This window comes from Sciurus vulgaris (assembly GCF_902686455.1).
Source record: "Sciurus vulgaris genome assembly, chromosome: 14".
NCBI classification, from domain to species: domain Eukaryota; kingdom Metazoa; phylum Chordata; class Mammalia; order Rodentia; family Sciuridae; genus Sciurus; species Sciurus vulgaris.
In genome coordinates, this window is record NC_136475.1 from 52,149,249 (window position 1) to 52,166,216 (window position 16,968).

Sequence of the window (16,968 nt, forward strand, 5' to 3'; positions counted from 1 at the left end):
TCAGTGGTAGAGTGCTTACCTAGCATGCACAAAGCCCTAGGTTTGATCCTCAGTACCATCAAAGCTTTGGCTATTGGGAGCACTTTCAAGTTGGCTTTCTGTTCCTTTAACTGTCCTCATTTTAATTGCCATTTTTCCTATACTTTGTTGTATAGCTTGAATTTTTAGAGCATGATTATAAAATTACATTATTTTCATTTTAATATTGGCAGAGGAGGAGATATAACTACTACTTTGGTGTTCTACCAACCTATTTCTGCTTTTCAACTTCTTTGCAAGGTCAGAGAGCACAGAACTACTTCTTGGAGAACGTGAACTTCACTAGATGTTTGTGAGTGGTAGGTCCAATGATAGTAATTGGAATGAACTTCAACAATTTTCAAATAGATGGGTGTCAGGGTTAGGTTTAAATTAAAAGATTCCCAGGAGCAGGGGTGGGGGTAGGGTTTACATTCAATCATTCAGCAACTCTTTTTTTTTTTTTTTTTTTTTTTGGTGGTGGGTGCTAGGGATTGAACCCAGGGCCTCCAGCTTGCCTGTGCTCCACTACTGAGCCACATCCCCAGCCCCAGGCAGTAACGCTTATCACAAACCTTTGTGGTAGGTGCCCCAAGCCCCACCCCCCCAAAAAAAAAGATGGGTAGAGGCATGAATTGGGAGGTTACATTATAGGAAAAAGATAAAGGAAAGCATGCTTTGAGTAAGAAACTCTTCTATACCACACCATTAACCTATAGCACTGTTAGATCTCAAACTCAAAATCAGAGGGATGGGCCCAAAGTCAAACACTCCTCAAGGTGAGGCAAATGACTGGGAGGTGGCTTAAAAATCACAACAGTAACACTTAGTGAACCAGGCGCTATTATCAACACTTTTTATCAAATCACAAAACCTTACTGCGGTCCTGTGAAGTACCTTCTGTCGTTACCATACTACAGATGAGTAAGGTGAGGCACAGAAAGTTGACAAAACGCCTCCATACATATGGGAAATAAAGCAGGTTAAGAGCCCAAGCTCCCTACAAATTCTGTGCGAAATACTTCCGAAAGTACTCCTCGCACAGTACTACCATCGTCACCTTTCCTTGCGCTTTTTCCTTTTTGTTAGTTACATGCGTCTTTGAAGGACACAGCATTCTCTCACATTTCCTCGTTTAGTTTTTCTTTCAGTGTGGACACCGAGTCCACTCACAGTCCTGGAGAAGCAGTAATTTGTTAGAAACGGAAGCGTGCTACAGACGCGATAAACGACACGCAGCTGACCCTGGGAGGAGATCGAACCATCGCCACAACTCTGACAGCCACAGTTCAGTCAGCGACAGCGACTATTCTGAATTCGGGAAAGAACCGCTTCCGGCAGGACCGGAAGTCCGACGGGGACCGTTTATGGTACGGACCTCCAGATGGAGAGTTCCTCTGGGTCCGGAAGGTGATCTCCGACTGGGATCAGAATCGAGGTACTCAGAGGCTCAAGTAGGAGTGGAGTGAGTCGGGTTTATTAGCCAGGGTCTTCCGGGTGGCGTGTATTTTTTGGCTTAATATGTCAATGGCATAAATCACGCGAATTCATTAATGTTGCTCTTTCGGAAGCCTTTCCAAGACGCATTTCATCCCTGCGTGACCTCCACATTAGGCATTCACCAAAGCCCGTGCACCGTTCTCCCGGAAGCCGCCGGCGTCTTGCTTCTTCCTGGGGGTGCCGGTCTTCACTCCCCAGCCTTCCTGTGGCAAAAACCTTTCTGAATTCGAGTTCAAGGCGAACCATCCCGCATTCTTAATTATTCTACAGTGACTTCCTTTTCCTTTCAGTTAAGCTCTCTAAGCTTCCAACTCTTAATTTAGAAGTTTCCACTTATGCAGTTACGTATGTCCACCATCCATTTCCCCCCAGATTCCTCACACCAGTACCCTTGCAGCAAAACAGCTCCGAACTGGGAGTTAGAAAACCTGGGTTCTAGTCCCGACTGCCATTAACTAGCGGTATGACATTGCAGAAGTATTTCTGACCCGTCTGGATTCCAGGTTCCTTTGCTGTAAAAACCAGGGTCTTGTGGTATCTAACAACCAAGGTTCCTTCCAGTTTGACGTTTGGTTTATTGCCTCCCATGTGTCTTTCTAATTCCTGCCTCAATTACGTATCAGTACTTAGGTTAATATCTTGCAGAGTCTTTCCTCTCACTCCATGAATCAATGCCCATGTAAAATCTGTTTTCAGACTAATTTAAAAATAATTTCCTAAGGAATACTGTGCTCCCTGAGCATTTTTTACTTCTTAGATTAGAGGCACATACCTAAATAAGGTTTTCAACGTGCAGTTCTTGAAGTGTTAAATATGAATGAATTGCTAAGTTTTATTGTGTTTATATCTTTGAAATTGTCAGAATTTGTTTTGATCTGGACTTGAATAAATCTTCAGGTAACCTGCTAAGTTCAGCACACACACACAAAAAAACCCTCAGAATTATCTGTAAATAAACAAGATAATGACTTGTGAATATTTTTAACTTACAAGTAATGAATCCTTAAGGCATATAAGCCATCACTAAAACAACATATAATGTAGTCAAAAATAACATGACAAATTATATACATCACCTCATTTTTTTTTTTTTTTTGTAGCCTTGTGGTAGGAAGGACAGACATTTAAACTCTTTACTTTTTGTTTTACAGAGATCAGAAAAAATGAGGCTCATAGGAAAGAAGTGATTTTCTCAATCAAGATGACACTTGCTGCTAAGTATCAGAGGAGGTATCCACCCAAGATTCTTTTGTTGTTTAGTTAGGTCTTTGTTCACTATACTATGCCTTTTTCAGTTATCATTTCTTTCCTTTTTAAAAAATATTCTGGGCTGGGACAGTGTAGCACACCTGTAATCCCAGCATCTCTGGAAGCTGAGGCAAGAAGACTGCAAGTTCAAGGCCAGCCTCAGCAACTTAGCAAGGCCCTAAACATCTTAGTGAGACCCTCTCTCAAAATAAAAAATAGAGGTGGGAATGTGAAGCAGTGGATAATTGCCTCTGGGTTCAACCCTCAGTACAAACAAACAAACAAACAAAGAATTCAGTGTACTCTATTTATTATGTCAGGAACATAAAGTACATGTTGGGAAGATTGGTTAATATGTAACATTTTATTTTTAATTTATTGTCCATTTATGTAACAAAACACACTTGCTCAGGCCCCAATTTCTTTGTTCATATCTTCTAACAATCATTTCTGAAGAATCTTAAAGAATATATAATATAAAATATAAATATATAGCAATAATAGATGTAACTTCCAAGTAAATGTTTTATAATTATATTTTATTGTAATTCTGTAATAATAAATATATAAGCAGATTGTAGAAATACCATATTTTGAGAGAAACAGTTAAAAGTTTTTTTTAAACACTGTTTTTGAGATGGGGTCTCACTGTTTTGCTGAGGCTGACCTCAAACTTGTCATCTTTTTGCCTCAGCCACCAGAGTAGCTGGTGTTATAGGCCTGCAGCACCATACCCAGCTAAAAATATTTAAAGGCAATGTAAAAGTTGAGAATTTTGTTCAAGAAATTTTGTTCATTGAAATATTCCATAATTTTATTTTTTATTTTTATATTTTTTATTTTTTGTAGTACCAGGCATTGTACCCAAGGCCTCTCTAAGCAAGCACTCTATCACTGAGCCATATCCCTGACCCTTTTTTAAGATTTTATTTTGAGACTGGATCTCCCTAAGTTGACCAGAACTTGTTGGCCTCAAACTTGCAATCCTCCTGGCTCAGTCTCCTGAGAAGCTGGTATTCCACTGTGCCTGAAGTTTCCTTTTCTTTCTTTCTTTTTTTTTTAATGTTGAAGAATAATGTTTAATGATATAAAACACTATTGTTAATATATTCTTTAGTGGAAAAAATTATAAACATAGTATGGCTTCATTTTTTAAAGTAAAATAGATATAAGCACAGAGAAAAGGCTTGAAAAGATATATATATTAACATGATTTTTTAAAGTTTTTAGATTGTAGATGGACACAATGCCTTTATTTAATTTATTTTTTTATGTGGTGCTGAGGATCAAACTCAGTGCCCTCCATGTACTAGGCAAATGCTGTATCACTGAGCTACAACCCCAATCCCTACACGTTAAAATGTTAACTGAAGTTATTTCTTCATTTTTCTTTTTCTTTTTCTTTCTCTCTCTCTCTCTCTTTTTTTTTTTTTTTTTTTTTATGCTGGGGATTGACTTCAGGGCTTTGTGTACACTCCAGCATATGTTCTATCCCTGAGTTATACTCCCAGCCCAGGTTATTTCTGAGTAGTGAGTAAAAGAAAGTCTGTATTAAAAAGTCTGAAAGCAAAAAAAAAAAAAAAAGTCTGAAAGCCCATATTCATTACTTGAAAATTTACACTCTTTAAGAAAAAAAAAAAAAAGAAAAACCTTGAAGTGAGTATAATTTAGAGAATCATACATATTATTACAATGAATGTGCTACTCTTGAGTTGTAATCAATCACCACATCTGGTATACTTGAAAATCATATTGGAAAGCTTTAAGGACAGTGAACTCTTTGTGGAAGGCTTATTAAACTTTGCATCAGCAACATTAAGCACAATGCCTGGCATATGGTGCTAAGGAAATGTTTCCTTACAAGAAAAAAATCTACTTTCCTACATTATTTTAATTGCTCTGCCCTTAAAAATTGTAAAGCAAAGCTGTAGAAATACAACCTTGAGAGAAAATAGAGGATTCTGAAAGGAAAAGAACTATATTTCTAATGAGTTCTGTTGTAGCTACCTCTCATTAAACGTCTTTTTTGTTCCAAGAATAGTATTCAAAAGGCGTTATTCAGTGACTATCAGGTGCCTTCTTAAACTGTCAAGCATCCATTTTTGGCAGGAGTAAGGTGGTTGGGGGGAAAATTGTTAAGAGTTGAAAAACCATTCCAGCTACAGGAAGCATATATAAAGGTTCAGAAATTAGAGGACGAATGATTGGAGATTATAGGTGGGTCAGAATATCAAAAGCTTGGACCATGGGGCTGGGGTTGTGGCTCAGTGGTAGAGCACTTGCCTAGCCTGTGTAAGGCACTGGGTTTGATTCTCAGCACCACATATAAAACATGAATAAAATAAAGGTTTATCAACATCTTAAAAAGTTAATTAAAAAGAAAAAAAGCCTGGGCCAGATGGTGCACACCTGTGATCCCAGTGTCTGCGGAGGCTGAAGCAGATGGATTGCGAGTTCAAACCCAGCTGTAGCAACTTACAGAGGCTCTGAGAAACTCAGCAAGACCCTGTCTCTAATAAAATATAAAAAAGGGCTGGGAATGTGGTTTGGTGGTTAAGCACCCCTGGGTTCAATCTTTGGTTAAAAAAAAATAATAGAATATCAAAAGTTTTGGAGAGCCCTTCAACAGATGAATGGATAAAGAACTGTGGTATATATATATACACAATGTAATATTACTCAGCCTTAAAGAAGAATGAGATTATGGCATTTGCAGGTAAATCAATAGAACTAGAGAATATTTTGTTCAGCAAAATAAGCCAATCCCAAAGAATCATAGGCCGAATGTTTTCTGTGATATGTGGACACTAATTCACAATAAGAGCCTGGGAGAATAGTGATATTTTGGACTAAACAGAGGGGAGTGAAGGAAGGGGCGGGGGCATGAGGGTAGGTATGATAAGAGAATGAATTAGAAATTATTTCCTTATGTGCATATATGATTACATGACTTGTGAAACTCTACATCTCATGTACAACCAGATGAATGAGAAGTTATACTCCATTTATATATGATGTGTCAAAATGCATTCTACTGTCTTATATAACTAATTAGAACAAACTAACAAAAAAGCTTGGGAGATACAAGTGGGGAAATTTCATGAGTGTAAGAGATGGAGAGGTTAGCAGAGGGTAGAAATGTGTCCTTATATAGGATGTTAGAAAGCTATACATTGAATTGGCTAATGGGGAGCCATTGGAGGGTGTTTAGCAGAGGTGATTGACTTTCAAGTTTAGAAAAATCCTTTCTCTCTTGACTTGACTGAACTCTTTTAGGGCAGGAACCCAGTTGTACTCACTGTTTTAGTCTTGTACAGTGCTTTGCATGTTATAGATACTAAATTGATATTTACTAACTTGATTTAAATGTTAACCCAGACATTATTTTTAAGTCTTTCTCTTTAGGAAAAACATGAACCAGAAGCTACTGAAGTTGGAGAATTTGCTACATTTTCACACTGTGTATAGGTATCTGCACAGCCTGGGTCAAAGAAGAACATTACTACAGTGTACACATGGATTTTCATCTGCTTACCCAGTGTGGACAACTCAGCTGTGTGTCTGGCCTTGGCAGACAGATGTGTTCATTGGGGCTGCTTTATCACAATACAGGCTTCTAGTAACAAAGGAGGTAATTACAGATTTCTACCTCTTATTGTATTATTTAGCTTGATACTAAAATACTTAGAATGATGAGTAGAAATCCATTTTTAGTATTTTATCATTTGTAGAATCTTTATTACTTATGCTATACTCCAGGCAAGAGATCTTTGTGAGGAAGGGAAGTTCTGGTTAGTTGTTTGGTAATGTTCGTGAATTTGATATCCGAGAGATCATAGTAAAATAGTGAATAAAGGATGCAGGATTTTAAAATTTTAGTTTTAAGGTTTAACTACTTACGGAAGTGTTTATTGGTGGTAGATATTCCAGAATAAATCTCTAAATTGTTACTTAATTTTTTTTCTTCTTATTTGTCTATTTTTTTTTTTTAATAGGAAAAAAGACCATGGAAATCTCAATTATCTTCAACAAAATCTAAAAAGGAGGTAGAAGTATGGATTGGAATGACTGTTGAAGAACTGGCCACAGCAATGGAAAAAGACATAGGTGAGCAGATAAGTTTACAAGGAAAAATATGGGAACGTGGAAAAACTGGAATCTTACAAATTAGATTCAGGTAGTCAGGGATTAAAAACTAGACTGACACGTTAAGAAGATAAGTCATTCCAATATTTTTCACTTTAAGTCACAAACCTTTGTAGTATTTTTACTCTTTATCAAATATAGTTCTCTATGCTTTTGCTTTTTGTTTTTTTTAATATTTTTAGTTGGAGATTGACACAATAACTTTATTTTTATTATTTATTTTTGTATGTGATACTGAGAATCAAACGCAGTGCCTCACACATGCTAGGCAAGTGCTCTACCACCGAGCCACAACCCTAGCCCTATGCTTTTGCTTTTAATAAAAGTGGGAAATAGGGTCTGGGGTTGTGGCTCGGTGGTAGAGCAGTTGCCTCATATGTTTGAAGCACTGGGTTCAATTTTCAGCACCACATATAAAGAAGTGAATAAAAAATAAAGGTCCATCAAGAACTAAAAAAGAATTTTTTTAAAGTGGGAAATATTTTCTTATCTGAATTACTTCTTTTCAGAAATTTTGTGGGTTGTTAGAATAAGTCCAAAGAATGCTTTTGCACTAAGGGGTATACTTACACTTTGATTTTTTCCCTTTGTTGTATAATTCTTTTCTTTTCTTTCTTTTTTGTTTATTTTGTTAATTTTTTTAATTTTTATAGACTGCATTTTGATTCATTATACACGAATGGGGTACAACTTTTCATTTCTATGGTTGCACATGATGTAGATTCACACCATTCATGTAATCATACATATACATAGGGTAATGATGTCTGTTTCATTCTACTATCTTTCCTTCCCCTACCCCCTCCCACTCCATTTTCCTCTGCACTATTCAAAGTTCCTTCATTCTTCTCTTCTCCCCACCCCCACCACTGCCTCTTGTTATGTATCCTCATCCACTTATCAGAGAAAACATTCGAACTTTGCTTTTTTGGGCTTGTTCTATTTCACTTAACCTGATATTTTCCAACTTAATCCATTTACCAGCAAATGCCATAATTTTATTCTTTTTTATGGCTGAGTAATATTCCATTGTATATATATACCACAGTTTCTTTATCCATTAATGTATTGAAGGGCATCTTGGTTGGTCCCACAATCTAGCTATGGTGAATTGAGCAGCTATGAACGTTGATGTGGCTGCATCACTCTAGTATGCTGATTTTAAGTCCTTTGGGTATAAAGTGAGGAGTGGGATAGCTGGGTCAAATGGTGGATCCCTACCAAGATTTCTCGGGAATCTCCGTACTGCTTCCCTTCCAGAGTGCCTGCACCAATTTGCAACTCCACCAGTAATGTATGAGTGTGCTTTTTTCCCCACATCCACGCCAATACTTATTTTTTGTTTGTGTTCTTGATAATAGCCATTCTAATTGGAGTTAGATAAAATCTTAGGGTGGTTTTAATTTGTATTTCTCTAATTACTAGAGATGATGAGCACTTTTTCAGATATTTGTTGATCATCTGTATATCATCTGTGAAGTGTCTGTCCATTTCCTTAGCCCATTTATTGATTGTGTTATTTGTATTTTGGGTGTAAAGTTTTTTAAGTTCTTTATAAACTTTGGAGATGAGTGCTCTGTCTGAAGTGCATGTGGAAAAGATTTTCTCCCACTTTGTAGGTTCTCTTTTCACATTATTGATTGTTTCCTTTGCTGAGAAAAAACTTTTTAGTTTGAATCTATCCCATTTATTGATTCTTGCTTTTATTTTGTGCACTATGGGGGTCTTACTAAGGAAGTCTGATCCTAAGCCAACGTGATGGAGATTCGGGCCTACTTTTTCTTCTATTTGGTGAAGGGGCTCAGGTCTAATTCCTAGTTCCTTGATCCATTTTAAGTTGAGTTTTGTACAGGGTGAGAGATAGGGGTTTCATTTCATTTTACTGCATATGGATTTCCAGTTTTGCCAGCACCATTTGTTGAAGAGGCTATCTTTTCTCCATTGTATGTTTTTGGCATCTTTGTCTAATATGAAATAAATGTACTTATGTGGGTATATCTCTGTGTTTTCTATCCTGTACTATTGATCTACCTGTCTATTTGGTGCCAGTACCATGCTGTTTTTGTTACTATTGCTCTATAGTAAAGTTTAAGGTCTGGTATTGTGATACCTTCGGCATCACTCTTCCTGCCCAGGATTGCTTTGGCTATTCTGGTCTTTTGTTCTTCCGGATGAATTTCATGATTGCTTTCTTTATTTCTATGAGAAACATCACTGGAATTTTAATTGGAATTGTGTTAAATCTGTATAGCACCTTTGGAAGTATGGTCATTTTGATAATATTAATTCTGCCTATCCAAGAACATGGAAGATCTTTCCATCTTCTGAGGTCTTCTTCAATTTCTTTCTTTAATGTTCTATAATTTTCATTGTACAGATCTTTCACCTCTTTGGTTAGATTGATTCCCAAGTATTTTTTTTTTTTTTGAGGCAATTGTGAACAGTGTTGTTTTCCTCATTACCCTTCCAGATGATTCATCGCTTATGAATAAAAATGCATTAGATTTACGCATATTGATTTTATATCCTGCTATTTGCTGAATTCATTTATTAGGTCTAGAAGTTTTCTGGTGGGTTTTTTTGATCCTCTAAATATAGAATCATGTCATTGGCAAATAGTGACAGCTTGAGTTCTTTTCCTATTCGTATCCCTTTAATTTCTTTGGTCTGTCTAATTTCTGTGGCTAGTATTTCAAGCATGATGTTGAATAGAAGTGGTGAAAGAGGGCATCCCTCTCTAGTTCCAGTTTTTAAAGGGAATGCTTTAATTTTTTCTCCATTAAGAATGATGTTGGCTGTGGGCTTAGCATAAATAACCTTTACAATGTTCAGGTATGTTCCTACTATCCCTATTTTTTCTAGTGATTTGAGCATGAAGGTGTGTTGTATTTTGTTGAACACTTTCTCTGCATCTATTGAAATAATCATATGATTCTTAATCATAAGTCTATTGATATGATGAATTACATTTATTGATTTCCAGATGTTGAACCAACCTTGTATCCCTGGGATAAACCCCACTGATTGTGGTGCACTATCTTCTTAACATGTTTTTGTATACAGTTTGACAGAATTTTGTTAAGGATTTTTGCATGTATATTCATCAGAGATATCGGTCTAAAATTTTTTTTCCTTGATGTGTCTTTGTCTGGTTTTGGTATCAGAGTGATACTAGCTTCATAGAATAAATTTGGAAGGGTTCCCTCCTTTTCTATTTCATGAAGTACTTTGAGGAGTATTGATATAAGTTCTTCTTTGAAGGTCTTGTAGAACTCAACTGAGAATCCGTCTGGTCCCAGGCTTTTCTTGGTTGATAGGCTTTTGATGGCTTCTTCTATTTCATTGCTTGAAATTGATCTGTTTAAATTGCGTATGTCCTCCTGGTTCAGTTTGGGAGACTAATATGTCTCTAGAAATTTGTTGATGTCTTTGATATTTTCTGTTTTGTTGGAGTATAGGTTTTCAATGTAGCTTCTCATTACTTTTTGTATTTCAGTGGTGTTTGTCATGATATTTCCTTTTTCATCATGAATTTTAGTAATTTGAATGTTCTCTCTCCTTCTCTTTGTTAGTGTGGCTAAGGGTTTATCAATTTTGTTTACTTTTTCAAAGAACCAACTTTTTGTTTTGTCAATTTTTTGAATTCTTTTCTTTCAATTTCATTTATTTCAGCTCTTATTGTAATTATTTTCTATCTTCTTCTACTTTTGGTGTTGATCTGTTCGTCTTTTTCAAGGACTTTGAGATGTAGTATTAGGTCATTTTGTTGTTGACTTTTTATTACTTTCTTGAATGTGCTGCATTCCTCATAGTACTGCTTTCATAGTGTCCCAGAGATTTTGATATGTTGTTTTGTCATTCTCCTTTACCTCTAAGAATTTTTGTATCTCCACCCTGACGTTTTCAGTTATCCATGTTTCATTCAATAGCATATTATTTAGTCTCCAGGTGTTGGAGTAGTTTCTGTTTTTTATTTTGTCATTGATTTCTAATTTCATTCCATTATGATCTGATAGAACACAAGGTAATATCTCTATTTTTATACATTTACTAAAGGCTGCTTTGCAGTATAACATATGGTCTATTTTAGAGAAGGATCCATGTGCTGCTAAGAAAGTGTATTCATTCGTTGATGGATGGAATATTCTATATAGGTCTGTTAAGTCTAAGTTATTGATTGTGTTATTGAGTTCTATGGTGTCTTTGTTTAGTTTTTGTTTGGAAGATCTATCCAGTGGTGACAGCGGTGTGTTAAAGTCACCCAGAATTATTGTGTTGTGGTCTATTTGATTCCTGGAATTGAGCAGGATTCGTTTGATATACATGGATGTGCTGTTGTTTGGGGCATAAATATTTACAATTGTTATGTCTTCCTGATATATGGATCCCTTAAGCAGTATGAAATGTCCTTCTTTATCCCTCTGACTAACTTTGGCTGGAAGTCCACATTATCTGATATAAGGATGGAAACCTCTGCTTTTTTACTGGGTCCATGTGCATGGCAGGTTTTTTCCCATCCTTTCACCTTTAGTCTGTGGATGTCCTTTTCTATGAGATGAGTCTCTTGAAGGCAGCAGATTGTTGGGTCTTTCTTTTTAATCCAATCTGCCAGTCTATGTCTTTTGATTAATGAGATTAGGCCATTAGCATTCAGGGTTATTATTGAGATATGATTTGTATTCCCAGTGATTTGGGCTTATTTTTGGTTTTTAACTTGATTTGGTTTCTCCTTTGATTGGTTTTTCCTTTAAGGTAGTTTCTCCCTTTGTTGACCTACATTGTTGTTTTTCATTTCTTCCTCATGGAACATTTTGTTGAGAACATTCTGTAGTGCAGGGTTTCTCTTTATAAATTCTTTTAACTTTTGTTTATCATGGAAGGATTTTATTTCGTCTTCAAATCTGAAGGTTAGTTTTGCTGGGTATAGGATTCTTGGTTGGCAACCATGTTCTTTCAGAGCTTGAAATATCTTGTTCCGGGCCCTTCTAACTTTTAAGGTCCAGGCTGAGAAATCTGCTGATATCCTTATTGGTTCCCCCTATAAGTAATCCAATACTTTTCTCTTGCAGCCTTCAAAATCCTATCTTTATTTTGTATGTTAGGCATTTTCATTATAATGTGCCTTGGTGTGGATCTGTTGTAATTTGCATGTAGTGTTCTGTCAGCCTCTTGTACTTGATTTTCCATTTCATTCTTCAGGTTTGGGAGATTTTCTGATATTATTTCATTGAATAGTCTGTTCATTCCTTTGGTTTCTATCTCCATGCCTTCCTCAATCCCGATAATTCTTAAATTTGGTCTTTTCATGAAGTCCCATAGTTCTTGGAGATTCTGTTCATGATTTCTTACCATCTTCTCTGGGCAACTTTATTTTCAAGATTAAGTATTTTGTCTTCATTGTCTGAAGATCTGTCTTCTAAGTGACCTAGTCCGTTGGTGATGCTTTCCATTGAGTTTTTAATTTGGTTTATTGTTTCCTTCATTTCAAGGATTTCTGTTTGTTAGTTTTTTTCAAGAATCTCTCTTTGTTGAAATGATCTTTTGCTTCCCGCAGTTGCTCTTTCAACTTCATTTGAAATCATTCATTGCCTACATTTGCTGTCTTATCTCATCCTTGCTTCACGAATCATTTTTAATTATGTATATTCTGAACTCCTTTTCTGACATTTTTCTACCATGCTGTCATTGGATTCTATTAATATAGAATCTAGGTTTGTTTGGAACATTTTCTTCCCTTGTTTTTTCATGTTGTTCATGCTTCCCCTCTAGCAGTGCAAATCTGGGGTATTGCAGTTTTCCCCCTGTAGGCTTATAGTGACCCTACAGGTTTCTAAAACTTCTTTTTTAAGGGGAAGATCAATATTAGCAGCAGCCAGTACAGGCAGTATGCAGCCGTAATGGGGATCAAACGCAGGGCCTTGTGCCCAATCCCTTCTATATTTTTCCTATTTCCTTTTTTCATTAAGTTTAACAATATCTATAAGAGTGGTGAGAAATATTTGTAGTAATAACTACAACTTTTATTCTGCTGTGCTGGGGGTTGAACCCAAGGCCTTGCCCCTGCTAGAATAAAGATAAAATAGTATGTTGATATTGTATACATTTACTGTAGAAGGAAAAGGATTATTGGTTAATACCAGCTGCCTCTCAAAATTGCAGGATAGGGACTGGAATTGTAGCCTAGTGGTAGAGCACTTGCCTTGCACGTGTGAGGCACTGGGTTCAATTCTCAGCACCATATAAAAATAAATAAATAAAATAAAGGTATTGTATCCATCTACAACTAAAAAATATTTTTAAAAAGTGTTGGATAACTTATTGGAAAACTGTAGTAATTGGATTATTAGGTATTTTCAGCATTATTGAAAACAGCATTGCCACCACTCATGCTTGTAATCCTAGCAACTTAGGAATCTAAGGCAGGATAGTGAGATCCTGTCTCAAAATAAGAAATAAGCTGGATGTGGTAGTACACGCTGGTAACACCAGCAGTTCGGGAAGCTGAGGCAGGAGGATTGAAAGTTCAAAGCCAGCCTCAGCAACTTAGTAAGGCCCTGTCTCAAAATAAAAAATAAAACGGACTGGGGATGTGACTCAGGGGTAGAGTACCCCCTCAGTTCAATTCCTAATATTGCAAAAAACAGGAAAAAAAAAAAAAAAAGCATTGTATTTGTAATTTTATATTTTTGAAGGAGTTTTGTAATTCTCTGAGCATATCCACATAGAGAATTTGAATTGTATTTTTCTTAAAATGTGTGTTTTTTTTTTCCAGAACACTGTAGCAATTTATTAATCAAGGTAAACAGAACCATGTTAACTGTCAAGTTTTTTTCCAAATTAAAAATACATGTTTTCCCCATGATCACTAATTAAGAAAACCATATTCTAAACAGTCATTTGCTTGGCACATCTCCCTCTGGTTTCTTCTAATTTACAATAAAGCAAGCAAGTCTAGAATGATGAGGGCCCAATTTGAAAGGCAGTAACCTCTGCGATGTAACCTCTCCAAAACCTCTCCCTCTTACTTCCTCCCTCTCTTTCTCTCTCTCTCCATCCATATACCCTCCTTCTTTTGAAAAAAAAATTCATGATGACACAGAAAGAAAACCCAGCAATGAAACACATTCCGAAGCTTCTGGGCATTGGGAGCAGGCATAGTGGGAAAAAAGGGAGGAAAGTAAACAAGCCAGAATCTTTGGTTCCTTACTTTATGGCACTGATAGTATTTATTCCCTTTCTCAGCATACATTGGGCACCTATAAGGCACAAAGCTCTGTAGTAGACCCAGGTTTTCAAAAACAGAGCAATTTACTCCTCCTAAATCAAATGAAAACAAACTATACATTATCAGCATTGCTCTTTGACACCCTCCTTTTTTTGCACACAAGAAGATGTAAGTTCCACAGAAAAGTAAATGTGTCCTAAGTGACATAAATTTAACAAAGTTTTATAAAATTAAAGAGTCTGAGCCTGATATTACATAAATAATGTTTGTAAGTAAGTTGTTTGACAACAGATTACCCTCCTAATTGCAATTTTATAAAATCCAGCCAGCACAAAGTTAGCATCTTAAGACAAGAGTTTCATAACCCCACCAGCCTCTTTTTGGCCACTTTCCAGCACTCTAGAAATACAGCCTGGAGAATTTAGGTATTATAAACTTCTTCTACATAAACAAGTTTCTTTTCCGGTTTTTAAATATTCAATTTAAGTTTCTTTCTTTCTCTTTTTTCCTTCCTTTCTTTGTGGTGCTGGGGATTGAATCCAGGACCTGATGCATGCTCGGGACCTCCTATCATTGAGCTATATCCCCAGCTGTTTCAGTTTCTTACACTGGCATCTGAGCTATGAACACAAATTTATCAGGCAATCACAAATTTTTTTCCATGAAATTAACTCAGGATAGATGGGAGTGCCTGCTCCTTTGGAAGTGGAATATATTCCTTTTCTCTTCCCCAGTGCTTGCTTCTAAAATTCCCTCCTAATTAGTTTCATAAATTTAAGGCAAATTTTCAGGTCACTTGATGGTATAATTACTAAAGGCTTTTGGTGTATATGTACTAGGAGTATTATCTTAAAACCTTTTGATAGAAAGTCAGTTATTAAAAAAAAATCAACACACATCTATCACTTTTACCTCTATGCTTAAAGCAATGATGTGAGTTGAGAAATTTGGTCCTTGTTCTCTTGGCCCCCCAGAAGAAGCATTCCCTAAATATGGCTTTGAATTTTCCAGTTGCATACAGAGTTTTCCTGGGCATTGTACCCTGCTATAGTTTTCTTGTTAAGGACATCCTTAACTTTAATACAATGTTTGTGCTCTGTATTTTCTTCTTAAAAGAGGAATAAGATGAACACAGTGCAAGTTATGGCCCTTGTATGTTAAGATGAAACAGTTTCCATAGAAACTCCAGTATGAGGCTCTGTGGTCCCTCCTGACCTAGACACTTGTGTTTCTCTTTCTTCCACCTCTCCCTCTGTGACTACTACAGCATCTACCTCAGCTACCTCTTCAACCATGGTGAATTCAACTCCATTGGGCTGTTGTCGGGCCATAGCCTCCAGTTTAAGGCGGTACTCTTCTGCTTCTTGCTCTTTCTTTAGGAGTTGGTGTCGATATTCCTGCACTCTTCGATTGGCCTCCTGGAGTTGCTGCTGTAGTAACTCTCTTTCTCTGCCTTCCTTGCCTTCTTCCACACTGTTTGTCATCTCTTCCATCCTTGGTTTCTTTGCCAGTGGTAACTTCTCTACTACTTCTTCTTCTTCAATTACAGTCTCTTCTGCAACCTGACCAGCAGGTACAGTTAGAACTTGCTGTCCATCTTGCATAGTTACAATAAATGGTTGGCCAATGGCTCCAGCAGGGATTGCAGTTTGGATATTACCCAGAGGGACTCCATCAGTCACTATGGTGATGACTCTTTGGCCTCCACTCCCTACCACTTGCTGGATCGAAGAGTCAACAGAATTTCCTTGTATGATTTCCTCTGAATTAGCTGAGGTTGTTTTGGTGCTGGTTGAAGAAACAAGGCTAGCAAAGTTAACAACCTCTCCGGAGGTGAAGATGAATGGAGCAGCCACAGTCACAGGGTTAGTCACAGAGTTGGCTCTCTCAGGATTAGCATTCACCTGATTCTGCATTGCTTCCTGAAGGATGACCAAAATCTCAGCATTGTTTTTCTCCAGGGCTATGTCAAAGGCAGATTTATCAAATTTGCTGAAAGCATGGACATCAGCTCCATATTTGATGAGTAACTCTACCACATCCCGATGGTGGCGCTCTGTGGCCCAATGCAAAGCTGTCATCTTCAGCATGTCCTTGGCATTCACATCTGCTCCATTCCTAACAAGCAGTTCCACGATGTGTGCATGTCCATCAGCTGCAGCCATGTGCAAAGGGGTCCTGTCCACTTTGGTCCGGGCATCCCTGCTAACGCCTGCTCTAAGGAGCACTTCCGCTGTGGAATAATGACCATACTGGGCTGCAAGATGGAGGGGTGATGTTCCAAGCTCCTCGTCCGGGACGCTGCCGGCTCCACTTTCACCGAGCCCGCCAGTTTGGTCTCATTTCCTTCTCCAATTAAGACTCCCTGTCAGTGACGGTTACTTTTTGGTCTTTTCATGTATGCATATTTTGGGGGCCTTTACCCCCCCCCCCCCCCCCCCCGTCGTGGAGAAATGGAGGCAACAAAATGGCCAAATGTGTTGTTTTTTGGGGGAAAGGATTTGGGAGGTAAATAGGAAATGGTTTCTTGGCATTGTTATGGAATAGCAATGGCTGACTTGTACTTGCTGTGGCTGACTTGTACTAGTTTGTGAGCCCAAACTGGTACCATCTAAATCATAAAGAATTATGTGAGCTACTTCTTACACATAACCATTTTTTCAAATAAAGTCATAAAAAGAAAATAGTAAAAGCTTATTAAAGTCAGGCACAATGGTGCACACCTGTAATCCTAGTGACTCAGTAGGCTGAGGCAGGAGTATTAAAATTCAAGACTAGCTGAAGCAACTTAGCAAGAGCGTGTTTCAAAATAAAATAAAAGGGCCTGGCTA

At 37.2% G+C, this 16,968-nt stretch overlaps 2 protein-coding genes across 6 annotated transcripts in view; one reads left to right on the plus strand and one right to left on the minus strand.

The window, feature by feature from the left end:
- Positions 1 to 1,349: 1,349 nt before the first annotated feature.
- The window catches only part of MTIF2 (mitochondrial translational initiation factor 2), a 41,100-nt gene continuing 25,481 nt past the window's right edge, over positions 1,350 to 16,968 (plus strand). The window contains exons 1-4 of one of the 5 annotated variants that reach the window (XM_079110213.1): positions 1,350 to 1,456; positions 2,670 to 2,782; positions 6,159 to 6,397; positions 6,762 to 6,873. In XM_079110213.1, the coding sequence (XP_078966339.1) occupies positions 6,179 to 6,397; positions 6,762 to 6,873 (331 nt within the window). In that variant the 5' untranslated portion in view covers positions 1,350 to 1,456; positions 2,670 to 2,782; positions 6,159 to 6,178. Of the gene's footprint in view, positions 1,484 to 2,669; positions 2,783 to 6,158; positions 6,398 to 6,761; positions 6,874 to 16,968 lie in introns of all 5 variants that reach the window. The other 4 variants (XM_079110215.1, XM_079110211.1, XM_079110214.1 and 1 more) reach the window with 4 other exon arrangements.
- On the minus strand, positions 13,688 to 16,560 carry LOC306643892 (GA-binding protein subunit beta-2-like). Its single transcript, XM_079110238.1, has one exon. The coding sequence runs from the start codon at positions 16,300 to 16,302 to the stop codon at positions 15,295 to 15,297; it is 1,008 nt and encodes a 335-aa protein (XP_078966364.1). The 5' UTR covers positions 16,303 to 16,560; the 3' UTR covers positions 13,688 to 15,294.

What these genes read in the sequence shown, in the direction of transcription:
- LOC306643892 (XM_079110238.1), bottom strand. Translation starts at nt 16,302, where the DNA reads ATGGCTGCAGCTGATGGACATGCACACATCGTGGAACTGCTTGTTAGG.